This window comes from Acomys minous, assembly GCF_964271855.1.
Source record: "Acomys minous genome assembly, chromosome: 16".
In the NCBI taxonomy this organism is placed as follows: domain Eukaryota; kingdom Metazoa; phylum Chordata; class Mammalia; order Rodentia; family Muridae; genus Acomys; species Acomys minous.
This window is the reverse complement of record NC_140498.1, coordinates 18,039,723-18,064,495: the sequence shown is the minus strand read 5'-3', so window position 1 is coordinate 18,064,495 and position 24,773 is coordinate 18,039,723. Positions and strand designations below refer to the sequence as shown.

The window sequence follows — 24,773 nt, the reverse complement described above, 5'->3', positions numbered from 1 at the left end:
GGGACAGTGGTTCCGGGGCTCCATTGCTCAGGGCCTTCTTCCCCGGGGCTTGTGTTCTCAGGAGGGTGTACCCCAGGATGCCTTGAGATGAACAGGGGGGTAAAGCCGGCTGAATTTTAAGCCCTAAGGTAATCTAGGAGGCCAGCAGATACTAGGCACAGGAACAAGGCAACAGATGTGTTCAGAAACCAAGGTTCTAGAGAAGTGTGCGGAAGGCCTGGCATCAAGGGAGCTGCTCTGCGCCCAGGATTCAGGAACCCCACTTCTTAGATGGTGTGTCTGCTCTGATTGGTTTGGGGTTCTTTATTCATCCTCAGCTTGGCCAGTCTTGTTGGTGTGGGTACCTCAGGAGATTTTCAGTCTCTGTGGATAGTCTGTTTTGGTGTGGGAGCAAGCTGTGAGACCTGATTTCTCCCTAGATGCCACCTCGATGCTTGGTAAAAACGGGCAGTTCCTCGTGTCTGTCAATCAGGGCTGATCCCGAGGGTTCAGACAGAGCGGTTCCGGACCGAGAGAGGGATGTCCCAGTTACCCACTGGGCTGTATAATAAACAAAGTCCTCTGTTTTGTTCTGGATGGCCAGGCATGCAGGATGGCATTTCTTATTTGGTTGTTTTCTCTGATGTGCCAAAGAAAGGATGACGTAGAAACCCGGGGCTTGGCTCAGGATCCAGGAGCTTGTTAGTGATTAAAGAGGGCATCTTGGCCCCGTGGAGTTTCTTATTGTGTGCAGATCTCCAAGCTGCCAACTCTCTCTCTCTGCCCAGGGGGTCTTTGAAGATGTTTAAAGCTCCTAGTGGGTACCCTAGGTTGCTGGATAATGAAAAGGGCTGGAGTCAGCAGGATCTACCCCTGCCTAGGGCTTGCCAACCTAAAGGCTCATCCTCATGGAAGAGTTTCCCGACCTCCAGGATGGAGTGGACACATCATCTCCCCGATCTCTTTACCAGACTAGCCTGCACAGTAATGCCTTTGGCCTAGATCGTTCTTCAAAATGCCAAAACACCGTATTGTGCCCAGTAGGCTCATCTTTTTTCTTTTTCTTTTTCTTTTTGCTTTTTCAAGACAGGGTTTCTCTGTGTAGTCTTGGCTGTCCTGGACTCACTTTGTAGACCAGGCTGGCCTCAAATTCACAGCAATCCGCCTGCCTCTGCCTCCTGAGTGCTGGGATTAAAGGCATGCGCCACCACTGCCCGGCTTCTTTTTCCTTTTCACATCTTTCTTTTTTGAGACAAGATCTCACGTAGCCCAGGCTGTCCTCAAGTGCCTAAGGATAGCCTTGAATTCCTGATTCTCCTGCCTTTGCATCTCAGTGCTGAGATTACAGGTGTGTGTCACCGTCTCTACTTATTGTTAGTGTTGGACATCTTTTCCTTCCTTTTCACTTTGTTCTGTTTGGGGGGAGGTACTAAGGGTAGAAATTGAGGCCGTATAGATGGTTAGGAGGCTGCTTTACCACTGAGCTACATCCCCAGGCCTCGGTAGTCCAGGCTAGCCTGGAAACCACAATCCTCCTGCCGTAGCTTCTTCAGCATCTGCTACTGGTGTGCCAACCATTGGTGACTTGTTTGTAGTGTTTTTGTCTTTCAAGACAGTCTCTTTCTGTGTAGCCTTGGCTGTCCTGGACCCGCTTTGTAGACCAGGCTGGCCTAGAACTCACAGCGATCCACCTGCCTCTGCCTCCCGAGTGCTGGGATTAAAGGCTTGTGCCACCACGCCTGGCCTTGGTTTTGTTTTTTGAGACAAGGTTTCTCTGTGTAGCCTTAGCTGTCCTGGAACTCACTTTGTAGACCAGGCTGACCTCAAACTCAAAAAGGCCTCTGCCTCCCCAAGTGCTGGAATTAAAGGTGTGTGCCACCAAACACCCGGCTTGTTTGTGTTTTGAGACAGGGTCTCTCTGTGTAGTTCAGGCTGACTTTGAACTCCTGGATCATCCTCCCTCGGCCTCCTTAACATTGGGATTGCCTGTGTTGCCGTGGCCTGCCTGGTTCTCTTAGGGGGAAATCAGATTTGGCCACAGTAGACCTGCATTCCCACAGCTGACTGTAACCCAGACCTGTGGCTACCCTGGGTCATGTCTGAGGATGGAGCAAGGGCTCTGCCATTTCCACCTCTCTCTGGAAGGCTTCTACACTTGACCATATCAGCCGCTGCCTTTCAACCAGAGTCAGGTGGCCAGAGTGTAAGTCTTCCCATCATGCTGTCTCCACTCAGATCCTAAACAGCATGGCCTCCTGTAAATGACTGTCTCACAGTGTCCCAGTGGTCTCCTCTGTACGGCGGAGACCGTGCTGCAGCCAGCCTCATGGAGCTGCTGCGTGGAGTAAGATGGAAGCTGTATATTTTAGAGCTCATAAGTATTAGCTGTAACTGTGGTGGTCACCAGCCTTGCTATATTGATCCTCTTTGGCCATTTATGGTGCCTCCCTGCCCTCTATGGCGCTTGAGTTTAGAACAAGCCTGGAGTCAAGGATGTAGTGCCCTCACCTTCTCACTGGTGGCTGTCCCCGTGCCTGCCGCATAGCAGATGATGTGTCTGGTGATGACTGACTGTGATGGATCGGGAGCCTTCCGAGTGCAACAGAAGTAGTGCTTTGGCTAAGGGATTGTTTCTGTTCTCCAGCCCTGCTGGGCTGGCTCCTGCTTAGTGCCACACGTGGGGAAACACTGACTGTGTAGGTCTTAGGTTCACTTTGTACACAGCTGTTCTCAACGAGTGGCAGGTGACCTCCGTTCTACTCTGAGGCTGTAAGCTCAGATGCCTGGCCTTCCTTGCCCCTTCTTGTAGTTTCCTGGGTCTCCCTACTCTCTCCTGTCCTTTCACATGCATTGTTGTGGAGACTGGCAGTCAAGGCAGCCTCAACCACCATGCTAAGCTAAGGTTCTCCTCAGCTAGGGACATAGGCTAGACCCATACAGAAGGAGCTCCCTAGCTGCTCTGGCATTTTCTTGGCCTGGCTGCCCTGTGGGAGGGAGCTTTAGTCTTAGGCTAGCCCCTTAGATGATCATAATGTGCTTTGGCATCATGGTGATTGGCTATCACGAAGTGTCAGGGCTGCTACCCATCAGGAGACCTGATATTCTGAGTCCTGGTCATTGCCATCCTGTAGGGGACGCCTCGGGTGATACTAGTTCTTCCTGGGCTACGAATGCTCAGGCTTGCAAGCGTCTGAGGGGAGGGTGACACTTTGCAGTAAGTAGGACATTTTGGGTCACGAGTTATTGATGCCAAATGTGTGATCAGGAAGGGCTGGCATTAGTGAGAGTCATCCCTCAGTAAAGCCAGAAGGTCACATCAGTGTCCTGAGAACAGGGAAGGACGCTATCTCTGCCAATGCAGTAGCCATTTCTCTCGGTATGTAGGCGCACCAGAGATGACAGCCAGTCTGGTCCTTGATGGTCCTGGGTAGACAGTGCAGCCTGGGCAATAACTTGGGGATGATGATCTCCTCGCCCTCCACACAGTGCCACAGAGAGAGAGAGAGAGAGACAGAGAGCGCCATGTTGTGTGAGGGAAGGGCCGGCAGGGCTGCTAAGCCTAGGTAGGTGGGCTTGTGCGATCCTCAGTGCTGCTTTTAGCCTCTGGAGGCCAGAATTCTAAGAAAGCTAGGGAAAGTGAGGCATAGGCTGGCTGGCCTGCTCTTCTTCCTTCCTTCCTTCCTTCCTTCCTTCCTTCCTTCCTTCCTTCCAGCTTTCCTTCCTTCCTTTCTTCTTCTTTTTCAGGTTCTCTGCTATGGTGTGTGTGTGTGTGTGTGTGTGTGTGTGTGGTTTCCAGACACAGCTGACTTGGTCAGTTTCAGCGGCAGACTACAGGATGTTGGATTGCATCCTGATTGTGTCACCCTTGGAAGGAGAATATGAATAAATACGCAGCCTTCTCCGCAAGCACAGCACGCCTTCAATTCTGGAGATTTTTCAGTCTTACCTAAAAATAAGCTCCGGGCTGTTCTGTCGTGCGTTTGATCCTCAGGCTGCCCTAAGCAGGAAGGAAGACTGAGTAATGAAGTCGTGTGTAAGGTGGGCAGGCGACACCTCCACCGTGGCAGCAGTTCTAGATGGGGTTCGTGAACTTAAAAACGAGCGGTGGTGTCATAGCAGGCAGGGGTGGGGAGCTTAGGGCACATGGCTTCCCCAGCTTGTGGCGATCTTCCTGAAGTGGGGGGAGGAGGTGGAGAACCAGGATGCGTAAAATGTTAAGGTTCTGTGCCGGGAAACAGGACCACTGTCTGTTCTGGCCTGCTGTGCTGTGTAGGGGCCAGCTAGGGACAGGTGCCAGCAAGAAGAGAGCCCTGGGAGCCCGGGGCTTCAAAAGGCTGACTTTGGGGCTAAGGGATGGGGGCCCAGTGTGTAAGGGCACTTGCTGTCAAGGCTGCCGCCCTAAATCCATCCCTGGAATCCATGCGGTGGAGGGAGAGAACTGATAAACTGTCCTTTTACCCCCTACAGGAGCTCTGTAGCCTGTGTGAGCCCCACCCCTACCCCACTAACTAACAAACAGATAAAATAAACGTGAAAGAAGGAGGAATGTAGGCACCGCTCAGTTGGCAGCGTGCTCACCTACCCCAGGTGTGATCGCCAGCGTGGCACAAAACTAGGTATGGCAGCAGGTGCCTGTGATTCCAGCACTCGGGAGATGGAGGCAGGAGAATTAGAAGTTCAAAGTCATTCTTGGCACAGCAAGTTCAAAACCAGCTTGGACCTGTCTCGAACCAAGGCAACCCTCCCAATACACACACACACACACACACACACACACACACACACACACACACACACACACACACTTAGAAGTAACCAGTGGGGCTGGAATTGAGCCTGGTGGGAAGGCCTGAATGCTAGGCAAAGGGCCTTTTGCTTCCTGGTGTCCCTTTGTCAGGTTACCTAGGCGGCCCTAAGAGGACACACCCTGAGTGGGTAGATTGGGACATGGTGCCCTGGGGATGGCCATGGTGAGGAAGGGTCATTGTGAAAAATAGGTTCCACTAAGAGTCTTTGGTTGAAGGATCACATAAGACCTAGGATGCTTATAGGCATATTTAGGCATGATTAGCACGTTGGGTTTTTGTGCCAGAAGCCAGACTGGCTAGAGAGCTCCAGGCCAAAGGCAGCACAGTGTGGCCGCAAAGGTCTGATGTCCAGGTACTGAGAAAGCTCTTGGGTAGCAGAAGCCACAAGGCCTCCTATCTAACCCCACCCCCACCCCCACCCCCCACCCGGCGCCGATTCCTTTGCCCACTGTGTTGTGTCCACGCTCACAAAAGGTTTGCCATGACACTGCTGAGAGCTCCACTCTGGAGCTGTGTGCAGGGGAGACTGTGTTTTCCTGTTCTTGGTGGGAGAGAAAGAGGCATGCTTCTGCCCAACATGGAGCTAGGAGCTGCCCAACATGGGAACCTGCTCTCAGGGTGACATCTACTACCACTCCCAGGGAAGCCAGAGAGAGTGTCCACACAAAGTCGAGTGCAGCCTTGACCCTCTTTTCGGGCCTTTTCGTTTCTCTTAATAGTGTTGCAATCCAAATGCAGTGGTCCCCGCGCTCTCAGGCCCTACTGCCTCCATCTCTGCTGAGGTCAGAGCTCCACATTCTCTCCCAGCATCCTCTTTCTAAACAGTCGTGGCTCGGTCTCTGGAGACCACCACTGAGCAGGGAGCAGAAGCCTGCTGAACCCTAGTCCTGCATCACTCTCAAGAGTCTTGGCTCGACTAAGCAGGTCCCAGCAGGGACTCTGCTTTGGATATTTGAGCAGTGGAAAGCAGTTGTGGAGGGTCACCAGCCCTGCCTGACAGGGAGGGACCTGTGATGGACCCCAGTGGGGGGGGGGGGGGAACGACTGGGAAAGAAAGGCCCTTCCTCAGAACTGGAATATACATGCTCTCCAGTCTGGGCCTCTCAGTCCTTTTAAGAACCAGGGAAGGGCTGGGGATTGGCTAACATGCATAAAGCCCTGGGGTTGACCAGGCATGGGGCACACATGCAGGCGGTGGAAGCAGGGACGAGAAGCTGAAAGCGATTCTTGGCTATGTAGCAAATTTAAGGCTGTCTTGGACGACATGAGTTCCTGTTTAATGAAAAGATCAGGGAGCTGGGTGTGGTGGCACACACTCATCTTCTCGACCACTTTGGAGACCACAGATGGGATAGCAAGTTCAAGGACAGTTCATCTCAAAAGTGTTGGGGAGGAGACCCAGGGGCCCCTCTGAGGGAGCATGGCATGGAGCTGGGATCCTGGTGCCTTCAAGATGTGTCCTGGGCTGTGCTGAGAACCCAGGCACCAGGGTCAGGGCTGGTCTGATGCAGACACACCTTTTCCCAGGGGGCTCACTGTCTGGCTGTGTTTTTCTTGGCAGAACGCAGAGCCTGAGCCGAGGAGCCTGTCCCTGGGCGGCCATGTGGGTTTCGACAGCCTCCCTGACCAGCTGGTCAGCAAGTCGGTCACTCAAGGCTTCAGCTTCAACATTCTCTGTGTGGGTAAGTAGCCTGGCCATCGGCAGAGGACGCATGAGACTTCTCAGAGACAGTGCTCTGCTGTGCTGGCCTCCTGTCAAGCTGGGGCTGATGGGTTCCCAGGCAGAGGGGGGGATCTTCAGTTCAGGCATTGGTCCTGCCTCTGCCAGGGTCAAGAAGAACAGGGCTAGAGCCAGGATCTGACTCAGAGTTGCCACAAAGAGGAAACAGAAGTGGGCCCGTGACCATGCTGTCTAAGCACTAAAAATGGGTCTTTATCATAAAGATTCACAGTCATTCACCCTGAGATTCACAGTTCATTCAATTTTTTTAAAATTTTATTTATTATGTATACAGTATGCATCCGATCACATTATAGATGGTTGTGAGCCACCATGAGGTTTCTGGGAATTGAACTCAGGACCTCTGCAAGAGCAGTCAGTGCTTTTAACCTCTGAGCCATCTCTCCAGCCCACAGTTCATTCATTTATTTAAAAACATTTTTTCAGAGCTGGAGAGATGGCTCAGTGGTTAAGAGTAAGGCCTGCTCTTCTAGAGGACCCAGGTTCAATTCCCAGCACCCACATGGCAGCTCATACCTCTCTGTAACTCCAGTTCCAGGGGATCCATTGCACACAGCACGTATGTAGTGCACATATCAGTGTGTGCAGGAAAAATACCCATACCCATAAAATAAAATAAAGTAAAAATTATTAAAAAAATAAAAGAAATTTGAAATACTTTTCACATGGTTGGAATTCAGTGGTTAAGAACTGTTTTTCCAGAGGGCTAGACCTCCCAGTTCTGATGTCAGGTGGCTCACAACTTCCTATAGATCAAGTTTCAAGGAACCTAACACCCTCTTTTTGGCTTTCATAGACACACATACACATAGGTACACACACACATAAATAAAAATAAATCCTCTCACCAGGCATGGTGGCACATGCATTTAATCCCAGCACTCAGGAGGCAGAGGCAGGTGGATCTCTGTGAGTTTGAGGCCAACCTGGTATACAAAGCAAGTCCAGGACAGCCAGGACTACACAGAGAAACCCTGTCTCAAAAACCCAAAACAAACAAACAAACAAACAAGAAACCCAAAATTCTCTCCTTCTTACTGTGTGACAAGGATACAGTGGTGGCCCAGACCATGCTCTGCCTCCAGATGTCAGGCTAAATCTCTAGTTCACTTTGGAACAGAACCTGCTGGGGCGGGAGCGGGGCTCCATGTGTCTGAGGCATAAAGACTGCAAGGCCCTCTGTAGGTGTTCCTTGGGAAGGAGACTGCATGGAGCTGAGGCTGCCCAGGCTCCAGGGACCGGCTACCAATGGTTTCAGGTCCCATTCTGTGGACCCATGACTGCCTTGGCCTAAGAAGGATGATGCCAGAACAGGCTGTGTGTTTCGTCACTTGGTCCCTTTGAAGCCATCATCCAGTGGCATCTCCATAGCCTGGTGCTGCCTTTCCCCCACTCCCTGGAAATGTCACATGCCTTGCTCAGCCATGTCTTACATCAAAGGCCTCCTTTATGACTCTTTCTTCTGATTTTTTCTTCTTTTTTTCTTTTTTGGTTTTTCAAGACAGGGTTTCTCTGTGTGGCCTTGACTGTCCTAGACTTGATTTATAGACCAGGCTGGCCTCAAACTCACAGCAATCTGCCTGCCTCTGCCTCCCTGAGTGCTGGGATTAAAGGCGTGCACCACTGCCCAGCTTCTTTTTTACTTTCTCTTTCTTCCCCTCCTTTTAAAATTCATTTTATTTGAGGGAACACATGATGGTGGAAGTTGAGGAATCAGTTCTCTCCTGCTGTGTGGGCCCCAGGCGATCAAACTTAGGTTGCCAGGCTTGGCAGCCAGTGTCTTTACCCTCTGAGCCATCTCACAGACCACAGACCTGTTTGATTTTGGGTTTTTTTTTGGGGGGGGGTGCTGGGATAGAACCCCAGAGCCTTATATATGCCAGGCAAGTACTCTTCAACTGAGCGACAAACCAAACCCCCACATTTCTCAGGCCACCAAGGACAGGACAGTGAGGAACGGAGTGGGAGGCTTCCCTTCTCTTTGAGCCTCACCTCCCCTAGCTGCCAGCTACAGCCAGCCCTGGTTCTAGCCTTTAGTGTTCACTTCTCTCCCTGCTGGTCCCACTCACCAGGGGAGACTGGGATTGGCAAGTCCACGCTAATGAACACACTCTTCAATACAACCTTTGAGACGGAAGAAGCTAGTCACCACGAAGAGTGTGTTCGCCTGCGGCCTCAGACCTACGACCTCCAAGAGAGTAACGTTCATCTCAAACTGACCATCGTGGATGCTGTGGGCTTTGGGGACCAGATCAACAAGGACGACAGGCAAGAGGCGGGAAGGGCGGGGCCCCCACCTAGCCTTGTTCACCCTGCTCTGGTTGACCTCTGTCTTAAAATTTCCCAAGGACTTCCTGCTTCAAACCACCCCATACATATAGCCCTAAGGTGACCTAGGAAGGCTGCTGAGGAAGGGCTGAGGTCTTGGGCCATTAGCAGACCAGTTCTCCTCTGGGAGGCTATAGGAGAAAGGGTCAACCAGCCTCCTATACCACATAGGGCAAAGCTGCCCCCAGGGAGGCGAGTGGGGATAGCCTGCCTTGGGCTCTGGGCTAGCCTTGCTGCAGCCAGTGTCTGCCTCCCAGGTGACGAAGCTGTCTGTAGTTACAGGCCCATAGTTGATTACATCGACGCGCAGTTTGAAAACTATCTCCAGGAGGAGTTGAAGATCCGCCGTTCCCTCTTTGACTATCATGACACGAGGATCCACGTTTGCCTCTACTTCATCACACCCACCGGGCACTCCCTGAAATCCCTGGATCTGGTGACCATGAAGAAACTGGACAGCAAGGTACACGCCCCTTCTTGTCACCTGACCTCTGCCGCCTTTCTCTGGAAGGAGGTGTGGAGACTGCATTTGGCCATCCTGTGGACAGCCTGGTCCTCTCTGGAGTCTTGGCTTTAAGTGGTCATCATTGGACTTTTCAGAGCCCCGTTCCCCGCAGACCCCAAGACAAGGTTTCTCTGTGTAGCCTTGGCTGTCCTGGACTCACTTTGTAGACCAGGCTGGCCTCGAACTCACAGAGCCCAACCTGCTTCTGCCTCCCGAGTGCTGGGATTACAGGCGCGCGCCACTGCGCCTGGCTTTGGAGCCTTGCTTTTTGTTCATTGTAAACTGACTGCCTCCTCCTGCTGCCCCTCTGGCCAGAGTGTTCCCCTTCCGGCTCAGCACTTAGTCTCTAGCGACCTCCCTTCACTGCCTTCCTTTCTGACATGGCCGCCCCTTGGCTCTCTTCTGAGCTCACTAGGGGAGGAGAATGACCACTCAGAATTGGGCTGTGAATGAGGGTAGAGGGCAGTTTCTTGGGCTGCGAGGAAGTGTTGGGGTCCTGGAGGATATATGCCCCTCCTAGTTATCTCCCGGCCCGATGGTGACTGTCTTTCCATCTCAGGAGTTGGACTGTCACCATGAAAAATGGGGTGACCTTGGCCTGGGAGAGCTCAAGGCCCTTTCCATAGCTGCCACTCTTGGGTCATCTTCCCTGTTCAGTGGGTGGCTTGGTCACACTACTGTTTCTGTCAGGCCCCAGGCCACTTAAGACCTTCAGAGTATCCTGGGTCCAAGTTGAGTATGCCTAGGGTGACCAAACTGGGGGTGGAGGGGGGCTGGATACTTGCGGTGGGGAGCAGGGACTGTGAGAAGCATCACAGCGGCCACAGGTGGCTGGGTTTGGGCTGGCACTGCTCATGGGAGCAGCTGTCTTCCTGGTTTTGCTCCTTGTGGGCTTGTCCACAGTCCGTGACCGTTACTAGACCGACCAACCCATCGGCTGCCCCCGCCCCTGGCCTTCACAGGTGAACATAATTCCCATCATTGCCAAGGCTGACACCATCTCCAAGAGCGAGCTCCACAAGTTCAAGATCAAGATCATGGGTGAGCTGGTCAGCAACGGAGTCCAGATCTACCAGTTCCCCACTGACGACGAAGCTGTTGCTGAGATTAACGCGGTCATGAATGTGAGTGTAGGGCGGGGCCTCAGGCCTTGGAGACACCAACCTGGGGTGTGCCCTTGGGGACCCCACTTCCAGTACGCTATCCCTAGCATCTCCAGGATAAGTAGAATCACATGCCCGTCAGGCCTGAATTCTGTGGGCACGGGATTGAAGGACTTGGATAGAAGGTTTGCACCAAGGGGCCCCTAGATCTGAGTGTCACCAGTTCTAGACTCAGGGTGAGAATGGGATGCCTGAAGAAGCGAGTGGATGCATGGCCAGGGGTTGGGAATCTGAAAGGGACCAAGCTTACAGTCTTTGTCAGAAAGCCCTGTTGGCCCCAAGAAGACCATGCCACATACAGGAACACCCAGGCTGGAACTGTGAACAGTTTTCTGAGAGAGATGGGAAGTGACCCCGTGTCTCCAGAGCCTTGGAAAAGGCTGATAGCCGGCCCCTAGAGTTCAGGGGTAGTGAGAGAGCCTATCCCCTGGTTCCAGCACAGTGCTCACCTATATAACTGGGCCCCTTTTCAGGCACACCTGCCTTTTGCCGTGGTGGGCAGCACAGAGGAGGTGAAAGTGGGCAACAAGCTAGTTCGAGCACGGCAGTACCCCTGGGGAGTGGTGCAGGGTGAGTGTGGGACAAGTGCTTCCCTCACCTGGGGCCTTGGCTCAGTCTCTTGTCCTGCCAGCTGAGGCCTTCAGCCACTGTCCTGCTATCCCTCCCCCTCACCTGCATGACTACCTCACTCTGTGGAGCTCCCTGAGGCACCTGGCCACCCTCTTGCCGCTCCTCTGTCTGTGTCCATGCCTACCTCATGCTATGGAGCCATGGGGCGGGCACCCAACCACTGTCCTGCTGTACCCTCTGCCATCTGCATGTTTTCTTTGCTCTGTGGTACCACCAAGGAAGGCCCCTTTGTCTTACCATCCCCGTGCCCATCTGCATACCTGCCTCGGGATGCTTTGGAGCCACCAAGGTACCCAGCTACTGCCCTGTTGCTCCCCCCAACTCTCCGCATGCCTGTCTCATGCCTCCTCCCGCACCCCTGCTTCTTCCAGTGGAGAACGAGAATCACTGTGACTTCGTGAAGCTGCGGGAGATGTTGATCCGGGTGAACATGGAGGACCTGCGCGAGCAGACCCACAGTCGGCACTACGAGCTCTACCGACGCTGCAAGCTGGAGGAGATGGGCTTCCAGGACAGCGATGGTGACAGCCAGCCCTTCAGGTGATAGCCTGCGCTGCGCTGCCTCAGCCCCTCCTGCCGGGCCAGCACTTGCTCTCTCAGGCCTTGTGAGCCCCAAGGCAGAAGCTGGTGGGAGCCCCTGGGAGCCCCGCAGCCTCTTACCCCCAGCGTCTACCTGAGTTCGTTGCTCTGACAGCCTCAGTTCTACCTTTGGTCTCCTCTTTGGGTCTCCCACAGCCTCCAGGAGACATACGAGGCAAAGAGGAAGGAGTTCCTGAGCGAGCTGCAGAGGAAGGAGGAAGAGATGAGACAGATGTTCGTCAACAAAGTGAAGGAGACAGAGTTAGAGCTGAAGGAAAAGGAACGGGAGGTACGTGTCGGGCCTGGGGGCGGGGTCGCTGGGGGCGGGGTCGCTGGGGGCGGGGTCGCTGTGGAGAGGGAATGGCGCCGCCGGCTGGCTGCTGTGCAGGTGAGGGGAGGCTATCCTGCCCATACCCGGGTGCCTCCCTTATCGCTCGCCCCTATCCCCCCCCCCCCCCCTCCGCCCACAGCTCCATGAGAAGTTTGAGCACCTGAAGCGCATCCACCAGGAGGAGAAGCGCAAAGTAGAGGAGAAGCGTCGGGAGCTGGAGGAGGAGACCAATGCCTTCAACTGCAGGAAGGCAGCCATGGAGGCTCTGCAGTCTCAGGCCCTGCACGCCACTTCACAGCAGCCCCTGAGGAAAGACAAGGACAAGAAGAAGTAAGTGGCGGCTCCCTCCGTGGGTTGGCTCCGTACCCCTGGGCTCTCCACTTCTCCATCCCTCTCGCTCACTCACCCTCACCCTCACTGTAGTTTGCCCTCACCTCCTCACTTGCTCTCTAGCTGTGTCTTGCACCTCCATCTCGCTCTTGCACTCGTGCTCTCCGTGGTCTCACCATTTGGATCTCTCTCTCTTGCAGCTGTTCACTCTCCATCCAGCCCTGAGCCCTACGCTCAGCCTCTCCCCTTTGCTCCCTCTCTCTCCTCTCCTCCCTCCCTCATTTTCTCACAGCATCCTCAGCACCAGGGGGCTCATCACTGCTGTAGCAGTGACGGAGGCTGGGTCACATGGGCACTGAGTGGCAGGCAACAGCCAAGCAGGTCTAGTTACAGGAGACTGAGGCAAGTCTGTCAGCCCAGCAGTGGGAGGAACTCGGTACTGTCCTCATTTCCTGCCAGATTCCAAAAGACCCTGAGCTCCTGCCTGAGCAGCTGCACGTGCCTCCTAGGCCCCTGAGGCCAGCTGGGCTTGGGAAACTCATTGGCTGGTAGATGGTGACCCGGAACAACAGGGACTCATAAAACAGGAGGTGACTCAGAACAGCAGGCCAGTCAGTCTCTACCAGCTACTTTGGAAGGCCTGCAGGGCAGAAAGCATGGCAGCTCCTGGCAGGGCTCCAGGGTTGCTCCTCTTGTAGGGGCTGGAGCAGTTCCTGTAGAGAGTGACAGATGGCAAGGCTCTTCCCAGGTGTGTCAGCTCCACAGAAAAAAGGACTTCTAGTCACGGTTCCTTAGCATTTTCTTTGCTTACCCTTACCCTGACTGGCCCCTGCTGCCTCCTTTTTTTCTTTGCCTTTCAAAAAAGCTATTTATTATTATTATTATTATTATTATTATTATTATTATTATTATTATTATTAATTGTTATTGTGGTTCTGGGGGTTGAACCCAGGACCTCGCACATGCTAGATAAGTTCTCTACTGCTGCTCTACACCGCTAGCCATGTTGGCGTTCTGCGCCAATCCCTTCACATGTCCTTATCAGGAGTCTGATTCCCTGTCTCCGGTGGCTCCCAGGCTACTTCATTCAGAGACTTGGGCCATATGATGCCATGGTGTTTGCTTCTGCCTCAGTTTCCCTGGCCCTTGGCCTGTATTTGTTTTCTTGCCAACCCATAAAATAAGCAAAGCAGGTCCATCCAGCCTCACCCTTGTTCCTGCACTCCTGTCTTCCCTTGTATTGCTTCAGGATACACGCACCCAGGCCTTCCATTCTTGGAGGCAGTGGAGTCTAGTGGTCAGGGCCACACAGTGGGTTGTTAGCCATGGCCCTGGGCACACAAGCAGTCACATGATCTCACACACACACACACATACACACACACACACACACACACACACACACACACAGTTACTCTCCTGCCTCAAACTTCCTAGGGCAGACAAAGCACTCAAGACTAGATGCACATGGTGATTCCCAAGGCTTGCTCTCTGCCTTGGGATAGGCTTTCCTCCCTTTCTGTAGTCTTTCCCATCCCGACGCCCGGCAGCCCATCCCAGCTGCCTATTCCCAGGGAGGACCCCAACCCCAGATCCCCTCAGCCAGGAGAACTTTACGGTTGCTTTCAGCCCTGGTCCCACGTCTAGCCCTTGGCTGGTGAGTGTGACGGGTGAGGTGCAACCATGGTGGGCTTTAAGCTTTAAGCTGGCAGCTCAGAAATGCGCCTCCTTCTGAGGGGAACAAAGTCTGTATATTCAAAGCCACTTTGCCCAGCTCTCTGCCAACTTGCCCCAGGCTACCTTATGACAGTAGAGGTTGGTAGTCAGTGTCCCCAAATGAGAAACTGGGAGAAGACCCAGGGCCAGCTAGGTGTGGTAGCACATGCCTGTGGTCCCAGTACTGGGGAGGCAAATGCTCTTAATTTTTGAGGCTAACCTGGGCTATGTAATGAGTCGCTAGACTAGTCTAGGCTACATAGCAAGGACCCTAGAGAGAAAGAGAGAGACACACAGGAAAGAAAGACTACAGGGCAGTTGAGGGACAGACATGGTTCTGAGTGGAGGCTTGTCCTGGGATATTGTTTTCCAGATCTGGGCCTGGAAGACCAGCCCTTCCTGCTGGCTGGCTTCAGTCAGTTTGGCCCTGAGAGAGAGGACTCTGCACCTCTGGAGCTAGAGTTGGGGTCCAGGGGTCCAGGACTCCCCTCCCTCTTGCACTGGTCCAGTGGGGTAGGGTGGGCCAGGCATGCATTTGGGGAGTGTGTGTTTTTCATGGCCATTTATTTCATTAAATGGCTTTGGCTGGTTTGTACTCAATCTTTAAATTTTAATCAATTTTTGCGAAATTACTTCCCAATCAGATTTTGACCCTCAGCCCGGGACGCCACAAACTGAAGCGAGTTCCCTGCTTTGCTCATCACAAATGCCAAACTGACTGCCCTTTCCCAGTGTCCACCTTGCTGTCTTTTGCTTCTGTTTGATTTGGTCTGCGTATCTTTTAATGTGTCTATTTTTGTTTTGTTTGTTTTATTTTTATTTTTCAGTTAAAGCACGCACAGACTTACATGTCAAGAGCGGACTTTAGACTTTCATGTGTTAAGTTGCTTGAGTTACACCTTGTGACCCTTCTCCCATAACATGGTGTGAGGATGGACTGGGAGCCGGTACCGACTCCAGTGTTTACAGCCTTGCCTTGTCCCCACCGGCTGGCCCCAGGCTGCCTGGGCCTGGCCACTGCCTACCCCCTCTCTATGCAAATGCGTCAAAGCCATGAATGCTGGAATCCAAAACTGACAAGGTTTATTTTTTCCAGAGCCGGTGGCTGGTCTTCCATTTACAGTGTCACTATTCCTTGATGGAGCAGTTATGTGCCACTCTAGTGATGGCCCCAGGCCTAATTACTCAACGTCAACCCGGCGACTCATGTGGTGCCCTAGGCGTGGCCTGTGGTCTGGTATACACATGCTGCAGAATTTGCCTGGTTCCTCTCCATTTTAATTTTTCTAACCTAGAGAGCTTAATTTCAATAACTTTTTAAACAGTTCTAAATTTTTATGTTGGCACCAGTGTAAAGACAAATAATATCTATCTCTCCCGTTATTTTCATAAGTAACACAGATTCCCTGATTTTTTTTTTTTTAACTAAAAAGTTCTCTAAGCCTTCTTACATAGAAAGCATACCTATAATATATAGGGAGAAGTGGGAAATAAAGTTCCTATTGTGACAGTGTTTGGGACGTCTTTATGGACAGAAGTGGACCCCGAAACGAGCCCATGCCCGGCGTTTTTACTGTGAATGTAAATGGAACAACAGCCAAGCCCTTGTCTCTGCCCTAGAGGTGCTACCTGTGACAGGGACCAAGTGCACGTGTGTTAAGTGTTTAACTTCAAAGCAGCCTCTTGCACCCAACCAGACTGGGGAGGAGGCTGTCCCGTCAACGTCGTTGTTATTTCTTTCCTGGCCCGAGACAAGGGCCCGGAAATAAAGGTGTCTGAAGCATTAGGACAGTCTGAGGGGGAAGAAGAAAGAGAGAGAGAGAAAGAGAGAGAGAGAAAGGAAAAACAAAAGCTAGTGACTAAGAACTTGCCCTCCAGCTGTACTTTCCAAGTGGACACTTCAGAAAGTGGCTGCCAGGTGTGACGGGTGCAGGCCTGTGGTGCAAGCACTTGCCAGGTAAAAATCCAGAGGCTGGCCTCAATTACATAGTGAGGTAGAAGCCAGCTTGGGCTACATGAGACCCCGTCTCAAAAACCAAATAAAACCACAGAAAGTACTGAAAAACATCCCATTTTGCTCCATTCCTGGTGGTTTTCAGGCCTCAGGGTTGAAAATGTCCTTAGTGTTGGGTGCAGCACCAGGCTGGGCTCTGGACGCCCCAGAAAGATGTACTTCATTCTGAGGAGCTGATCCCCCAGAGGGCCCCTCACTGAGAACCGAGGGACCCGCACTGATTGATGCTGCATTCAGCTTTTCACCCCATCTCCCTCCCCACCACCACTTCCGCCTTTCTGTCAGGCCTGCTTCACTTCTCACCGGTCTGGCTTCTTCCTGTTCTTCTGATGTGATGGTTCATTCAGAGTGAGCTGGAGGGGAAGGCTGTTGTTGAGTCCACTGAGGCACGACTCCCCAAAGGCCGCCTGTACCTGTGAGAGGCTCCCCACAGCAGGACAATAGGCTATGTTGATGCCCTGAGGATAACTCCTCCATGACCTGGGTGGATCCTGGCTGCAAGGCTGGACACTTTAAGAATCTATAATTAGGTTCAGGCCTTGGAAGCTTCATGGGCGTCAAAGCTGATCCGCCTCTGGTCATGGCGGAACCAATGCTGGGCTTTGGTGTGTGAGGCAGAGGTGAACTGCAGGCCAGTGGCACCTCTTAGGGGATGTGTAGATCTGACAGATGGCGTATTCACTTAGGTCCAAGCCTGACCTTTGACCCAGCAGGCCCACTGGTATACCAAAACCGGATTGCTGACTCATAGTCCAGGCCAGGGACTCTGTCCCTTGCAGGTCACCAAGCATGGGCATGCTAAGGGCTTTTGTGGTCAATGCCTACCTTTGGCCCAACACTTAACCAGCATCCCTGGGGAGACGCCACTTGCGTTTTCTAGGGTCTGAGTAGTCCCCCAGTGGAGCCTGCCAGCTGTGGCAAGCTCTTCTGCCGTGTGGCATTTTGTTATCTTTAGCTGAGGTTAAATTAATCCTGGTGTGCAAGAAAGACATGAAGCTTGCCCCTTGGGGGCATGTGATCCCCATGTACAGTTGGGATTTACTCCTGATTTCCCCCTGTCATCTGTTGGCTCCACAGGGACTGCCACACGATCATGTTGACATTTACTGTTGTGTCTCCTTTAGTCGTTTTGTTTTGTGGTAGAATCACTGTGTAAGCTTTGGTCCAAACCTGGACTTTTGAGAGAGAGGATGCCTAACCGTGTCAGACCCCTAGGCACTCGGGAAGCTGAGACAGGAGAATCAAAAGCTCAAGGCCATGTCAAAATGAAATGAAAAGAAATGCTAGGCATGGAACTCATGGCTAGAGAACATGCCTAGCATGACTGGGGACAAGGTTCTCTCCCCAGCCCTAAGAAAAGAAAACCAAGTCAACAGCCGTTCAAGCAGATGTATCCCAGGCCAACTAGGGTGTGTGTTCTCCCTCATGCTGGGTGACCTGAATCCTGGCACCTTGTCACTGTGTAAACTGACCTCGCATATGTTCATGTGTGTTTGTGTGGAGTCCCCTTGGTTGGGACCCCTGCTGGGTAAGAGGCCCAGGAAAGCCAGCTTGCTCATCTGTTACGTTACCATGCATTTCTAAACCCACTTCGGTTGTTAATCCATTTACTCCTCCATCCGTTGACTTGTTTCTGTTCCTTTGCATCCACTTTGTACTCATTTGTTTTTCATTAAATTTTGCATTTATTTTGAGCTTTTTAATGTGTCATTTTTTGGGGCAGTGGCTTTTCTGATTCAAGTCCCCTCGAGCCTATTAATATCCTATAGCTGTGGCGATAATGCAGCCTGCTTCCGCTGTGACCTTTGTGGAGGCAGATGTCCTGAACGAGCTCCACTGCCTGGCGAATGCCGCCGCCGCCGCAGGCACCTGTGAATGCAGGTGGGCTGGAGGAGTCGCAGGAAAGAGAAACAGCCGTCTGTGGCTCTTGAAGAGTTACAGGGTCTGAGACCGGGAGAAAGCATACCCTGCCCTCGAGGTTATTGAGGAAGCTTGGCTTGGGTCCGCTGGCTTATGTGTTCTCAGCTCTTGCAATGACATGCTCTAACCTCTGTAGTCCTCACCATCCTATGACTAAGTACTCTCTTATTGTCCCCACTTAATAGAGGAAGTCCCAGAGAGGTTTCATCCTTACCCGAGGCAGCACAGGAAGCAATCGGAAGGAGCTGGGATTTGAGTGTTGCTTGTCGGTACCCTTAATTCCTATGCTAAGCTCGACATGGCAGCAGGATATAACAGGGGAAGAGTGGAAAGGTAGCCACGGCTAAAGTGCAGTGTGATGGTGGGGGGGGGGGGGCGTGGGCCTGAGGTGGCTTTGTGGAGGTCGGAAGCCCAGGAGATGGAAGTGTGTGGCTGAGGAAGGGTGGACTGGTGCTTGGCATCATCTCCATTTCCTGTGGCCTCAGCCCTTCACTAGTCCCTGGTCTTTCCGCGTGGGGCCAGAAGGAAGGTGGACTGTGTTTATATTAGCCAGCCATAGGGATTCCCATTTGTATGTTGAGTTCCTAGTCAAAAACTAAAAGGGACAGGAGAGCAGACCCCCCCAGGTCCTTGATGCAGTCTTGGCCTTTTCACAATGCACAGTGGTATATTGGCAGCGGAAGTGTTATTTCATTCGTAGCCCGGCAGTGGTGGTACAAGTCTTTAATCCCGGCATCCAGGAGGCAGAGGCGGGTGGGTTTCTGTAAGTTTGAGGCCAGCCTGGTCTACAGAGCTAGTTCCAGGATAGCCAGAGCTGCATAGAGAAACTCTGTCCCAAAGAACAAAACAAAGCAAAAAAGAGTTTATTATACTTGTAGACATCCAGAGCAGCAGGCCATATCCTCACTCTTGTACGGGGCTCTCAGGACCTCCCTCTTTCTCCATGGGCTTGAGAATAGGGTCAGCATGGGGACATTTTATAGCCACCTGATTACAGGCCCAGATCCTATGCAGCATACACCCAATGCCACAAGGTACTCACTGATGTGAGCCCTTGAGATGAACTCCCATCCCGGTCACACAGGGTCCACTCCCACATGAATGGAGCAGCAAGAGGCTGGTTGGCATGTCTACCTTACCTGTCTGCTCTAGGTAACTGGAAACATCTGAATGCCACGTTTCTGGCAACTGTCAGCTCCCTACCCTTGTCCCCAGGTCCTACCTGGATGATGACCTTTGACAGGATCCAGGGGATAGGAGTCCAGGTATATGTGACTAGTGGGAGATGGACAGAAATCTAAATGGAAAGTAGGTCTCCAGCAGCCCTGGGAATCATTCACAGTGTATTTTTACAGAAACCCCTAACAGCCAGGCGTGGTGCCACGTGCTTGAAGCAGTAGGATTTTTAGGTTTGAGATCAGCCTGGGCTGCAATGAGACATGGGCTCAAAATAATGAGGATGAGCCGGGCGGTGGTGGTGCACGCCTGTAATCCCAGCACTCTGGGAGGCAGAGGCAGGTGGATCTCTGTGAGTTCAAGGCCAGCCTGGTCTACAAAGTGAGTCCAAGACAGCCAAGGCTACACTGAGAAACCCTGTCTCGAAAAAAACAATAAAAAATAATGAGGACGAGGATGGCTGGGGAAATGACTCATCAGGTAAAGGTGCTTGCTGCTAAGCCTGCCGACCTGAGTTCAGTCCCTAAGACCCATAAAGTGGAAGGCACGAACTAACTCCCACCTCCCACAAATGGATCTCTGACCTACACACACACACACACACACACACACACACACACACACACACACACGTGCTTCCATAAACAAAATGGTACCCTGGCCTCACAATATGGCCTGTCTGGTCTCCAGCCACACAGTGAGCATCTGGCCACAGACTACACTGAACCCCCATCTCCACCTCATGACTTAGCACCTTCATAAAAGATCCATTCGCAGCGATAAAGCCTCACAGACTACCTCTAAAATTACGGCCTAGTCATTCAAGCCCCGAACTTGAAGACTGACCCAGCGAAGATGCCAGCTGGGCTCCAACAGCGTTGAGAATGGCTTCAGTGAGGCAGCTGGCTTCTTCCCTGCCATCATGCAAGTCCCCTTCTCCTGGCAGCATTTGTGTCACAGATGCATCCTTAGCATGAAGTCCTTTGGATGAGGGAACTGGGGGGCTTCTTAGTCCACAGGGGAAATGCGCTGCTCTCTGATCTGGACCTTAGGAGAAGGCATAAGTCACCCCCACAGTGGGATACTCGGGTCCTGAGAGATTTCTCATCTTTTAGAGGGGGCAGGGCAGCGGAGACTGAGGTGCCACTCCTGTCTTGAGAAACAAGTGTAAGAGGATGGAAGGACCTAGGCAGGCTTGGCAGATGGAACAGCAAGAATTGGTCTGTGCACACCTTTAATCCCAACACCTGTGCATGCAGAGGCAGGTGGACCTCTCTTAGTTCTGAGCTGGCTCTGACCACGTAGTGAGACCCTGTCTCAGAAAATGAAAAAAGCCTGAGGACCAGCGCCATCCTTCAGGCCGAGGAAGGCTTATGATAGCTCTACTCTAGCTCCAAGAGACAGAACCAGCCCTTGGTGGGGAAGAAGTAAGAGTGCATCCTTCTCCCTAACTTCCTGGCCTCCAGGGGACAGATAAAAGGAAAGGTCACAGCTTCAGGCCACCTCACCTCTGCTGGTCCTGATCTCTCCTAACTTCTTCTGAGGACTGAGGAGCTTCCCCCCTGCCCCCTGCCAGGGGTGGGGTCTTCTAGAGAGTGGTTCTCAACCTGTGGGTCTCGACTCCTTTAGGGGTCAACCACCCTTTTCACAGGGGTCACATATAAGACATCCTGCTTATCAGATATTTACGTTAGATTCCTAACAGTAGTGAGTTATGAAGTAGCAACAATTTTTTTCTTATGTTTGGGGGGCGGTCACCACAACATGAGGACCTGTGTTAAAGGGTCACAGCGTTAGGGAGGTTGAGACCCCTGCTGTAAAGCCTTCTCTCAGTCTCGCTTTGAGTTAATCAAGCCAAAGAACGTCTAGGCAATCCAAGCATGGTGTGTTCCCACAGGTCCTGGAGGCCTTGGGATGGCAGCAGAGAGGCTGGCTGGTAGGTGAGATAGAGTTGGTTGTGTGGGAGGCTTACCACAAGCTTCTCAGGTGTGCCTCCACAGCTGCCTCCCAGCCACTGCTCAGCTCTGATATGTGTCAACACAGAGTGTCATCTCAGACCCAGGAGTGGCGGCCAAGGGCCAGCGTGACAATCTGACGCACTACGTGCATGGTACAAGTATACTGCTTCATAGCATTAACTCTACCATCCTAGGAAACTCCATCCCCAGCCTCAATAACTATCAGTAATCTACCATTTCATCCTAATCTGCCCTGAGGGCTGCTGACATGGCATCCCCCATCCTCTGCCTGTCACTGCACACTCATACAGAATGAAAGTCTATAATCCTTCATTTATTCTTACATTTTTCATTATAATCTTCAATATTAAGCTCCCAAGTCCTCTACCCATTCCCTGTCCTCATGGCCAATAGACTGCATGTAATTCTTATTCCTCACTGCCAAAAACCCTTCCCTATGAGTTAAAGGTGTGGGGAATATGGCACATGACCATGTACAGAAAGCATGGCCTATGGTCAGACTTTAGCCATAGCCAATTGTGCATCTTCTGGAGTCCATAATGGAACAACAGAGTCATGGGTGCCTCTTTCAGCACCGAACATGTCAGCTAGAAGGGCCAAGTTGATGTCTACCTGTGCTTTCTTTAGCAGATCAGATATAGGAGCACAGCAGTCGGGCATGAGCCTCTCCAACTCTAAGGTGATGATGACCAAAGCCAATGTGGAACCTTTGAACTGCAGCAGCTGGTGGCCCGCCATACAGTGCTGCAGCTGCCTGGTCAGGGACGCGACGTGGCGGGAAGGATTCCTCTGAGGCGGCAGTTCTGCCACATGGGGGGCCAGCTCAGGACCATCAGGGTGTGGAACTGGAGACCGTGGTTTTTAATGTTAGACTAGAGCCCCGCCCCCCAACTCCCAACCCCTAAGCCCCCAGTTTTCACATATCAATGACCAAAAGTGGAAACGGTTTCCGATTTCCGACCAGAATCAGGGAGCATCCGGTGTGGCCCAAACTCTTTTTCATTCCCAGACAATCTGATTTGTGACATTGGTCACTCTGAGGCCATGTTTGGATTCTGAGAAGTGTCAACCTACTGTTAAAGGGAGCAGGGAGGTTACCTGTAACCGCTTGACCTGAGGAGAAACCTGGAACCTCGTCAACAGCACCAGTTTTCCATAATGAGCCTGCTTTAAGTGATTTAACCTTCATGCTTCCTAACAGACCAAAATGCCATGACATCTCCTCATTTGCATAATTTTGCCTTACTAACAAGCACGTCCTGAAGGACGGCCCCCATCCCCCAACTAAAAGCAACACGAACCGATATCTGATATATTTTTTTTTTAAGTGCCAGATCAGTGCGGTCTAACGCCTCAATAAGGATTGTGTGTAGGTGAATAGAGACAGCTAAGTGAATGTGTGTAAAGCATAGCAAAGGCAGACAGATATTTATAGACAATATTCATAGAATGGAAAGTTAAATATTTTTGCAGTGTGTATTTAAGAGAGAAACTGACCATAATTGTGCCGTTCAAATGTCCTTGTCAAGTGAACTCTGAGTCCTTTAGATGTGAGAGTCTGGTGGGATGGTGTGGGATATAAAGATAACGTTTTTTTTCCCCCACTCCTCCATATGTTGTGAGCCTTTGTGAATCACCTCGCCGTGGTGCATGTGCAAGGACGTGTTGCACGCCTGTGCCTTGCCTGTTCTGTGTTGTAAACAGCTGTTCCAAAGGCACAGATGAGTCTCAGGGGGACTCTACAAACTCATGCTTCCTATAATGAAGAAACCCAGTGACCGTCCCCATGTGGAGGTCCAAGTGAAGTCAGAATAGCCAGCCTCACCCTCAGCAGCTCACTCGGGGTACAGCCAGAGCCACAATGCGTTATGAAGTCTTTTATTACATGTGGAATTGACTGTAAAAAGAAAATAAAAAAGGCCGAAGCCTTACATTGTGTCCCAGCAGCTTTTGTTTTTTTATCCACGGGGACCGGGGCATCCACGAACGCTAGATTGGTCTTGTAATGGCCTGCCACTGAAAATACTTCTGAAAGGAAAACTGAACCTTGCCTGTCTGGCAAGTCACTAGGAATGTACATCACACGGACCCCCTTTTGCCTGCCAGCTCAGCCTCAGGGGCGCTACAGGGGCTGGCTGGGTCATGTGTGTTCAACTGCAAGAGCTGACCCCAAGTTTTGCAGGAGCTGTGGGGTTTGTTCACTCCTCCCAATCCCAGCATAGCTACTTGGAGAAAGAAAGAAGATGTTATTCTTTAGGTATCAGCCACTTTTTTTTTTTTTTTAAGATTCATTTATTTATTAGGTATACAATGTTCTGCCTGCATGTGTGCCTGCCCACCAGAAGAGGGCAGCAGATCTCATTATAGATGGTTATGAGCCACCATGTGGTTGCTGGGAATTGAACTCAGGACCTCTGGAAGAGCAGCTAGTGCTCTTAACCTGTGAGCCATCTCTCTACCCACCACTTTTTTTTTTTTTTTTTTTTTTTGAGACAGGGGTCTCTCATCTCTCCCTGGCCTGGAACTTGCCAAGTAAGTGATACTGGTTGGCTAGCTATCTGCCTCCATCTCCCCAGGGCTGGGATAAGTGTGTCCCATCATACCCAGCTTTCTGGAGTACTGAGGATCCAGCTTCGGTTCTCCCTTGCGCAGCAAACACTTTACCAACTGGTCCATAGCCACATTCATTTCCTTCAGGCTTTATTGAAGATGGTTCAGGTCTGAGAAAACTATGTGTCTGTCAAGTGTGGTGTTGCTTCCCAGCACTTCGGAGGGTCAAGAGTTCAAAGTCAATTTTGGTCATCTAATGAATTTGAGTCTACCTTAACTACAGAAGATTCTGCCTCTGAAAGTCAAAACCAAAATCAAAACAATCATGCTTTAATCCTTGGAAGCCTTTGTAAACTTCCAAATTTCAAGGGCATTAATGACGTAGTCCTACATTTTCAGAGAAACAAAATATTACTAACCTCTAAAAGTATTAATTTTAAAGGTTAGTCACTTGAGGCTTCATTGGACAAAAACAAACTTTAGAGGGCACAAAGTGTATTTTTTTAAAAAAGATTTTTAAAAGACCCCCACACATATAATATGTGTGTGTGTTTATGTGGGCGTTTGTGTACAGGAGTTGCAGGTGCCCCAGGAAGCCAGAGGAGGGCGACAGATCTCCTTCAACTGGAGTTACAGATGGTCATGAGCCACCACGTGCAAACTGAGAAAGAACCCCAAGTCTTCTGTACACTCTTAACCACTGAGCCATCTCTTCAGCCCATAGAATCATATTGTAATAAACATGTGTATTGAAATTTGGAACTGGACACACAAGCCATATTTTCCTGCTCCCTTGGAGACTGCATTTGGCCAAGAAGGCGCTGGAGAAGTGGCAGTAAGGTCCCCATCCTCAAAATGGAAGAGGTCGGAAGGCAGTGTGAAGGTCTGGGAAGTTTACTGAGAAACCATCTCCTGACAGAAAGCCACAGTAAAACTCTGGTAGCCAAGCCATCCTGCAGCACATACGGAGCTTCTGCCCGTCCCCCCCCCCCAACATTTGCACCTCCTGCCCCTCTCAGAGAAG

The 24,773-nt window shown here is 51.5% G+C and overlaps 1 protein-coding gene across 7 annotated transcripts in view; it reads left to right on the top strand.

Moving 5' to 3' along the window:
• SEPTIN8 (septin 8) overlaps positions 1–23,142 on the top strand; it is a 29,447-nt gene extending 6,305 nt beyond the window's left edge. Inside the window, exons 2-10 of one of the 7 annotated variants that reach the window (XM_084763011.1) lie at positions 6,349–6,469; positions 8,601–8,796; positions 9,139–9,319; positions 10,324–10,485; positions 10,998–11,094; positions 11,526–11,694; positions 11,890–12,022; positions 12,204–12,394; positions 21,827–23,142. In XM_084763011.1, the coding sequence (XP_084619137.1) occupies positions 6,349–6,469; positions 8,601–8,796; positions 9,139–9,319; positions 10,324–10,485; positions 10,998–11,094; positions 11,526–11,694; positions 11,890–12,022; positions 12,204–12,394; positions 21,827–21,992 (1,416 nt within the window). In that variant the 3' untranslated portion in view covers positions 21,993–23,142. The other 6 variants (XM_084763010.1, XM_084763009.1, XM_084763013.1 and 3 more) reach the window with 6 other exon arrangements.
• The last annotated feature ends 1,631 nt before the right edge of the window (positions 23,143–24,773 follow it).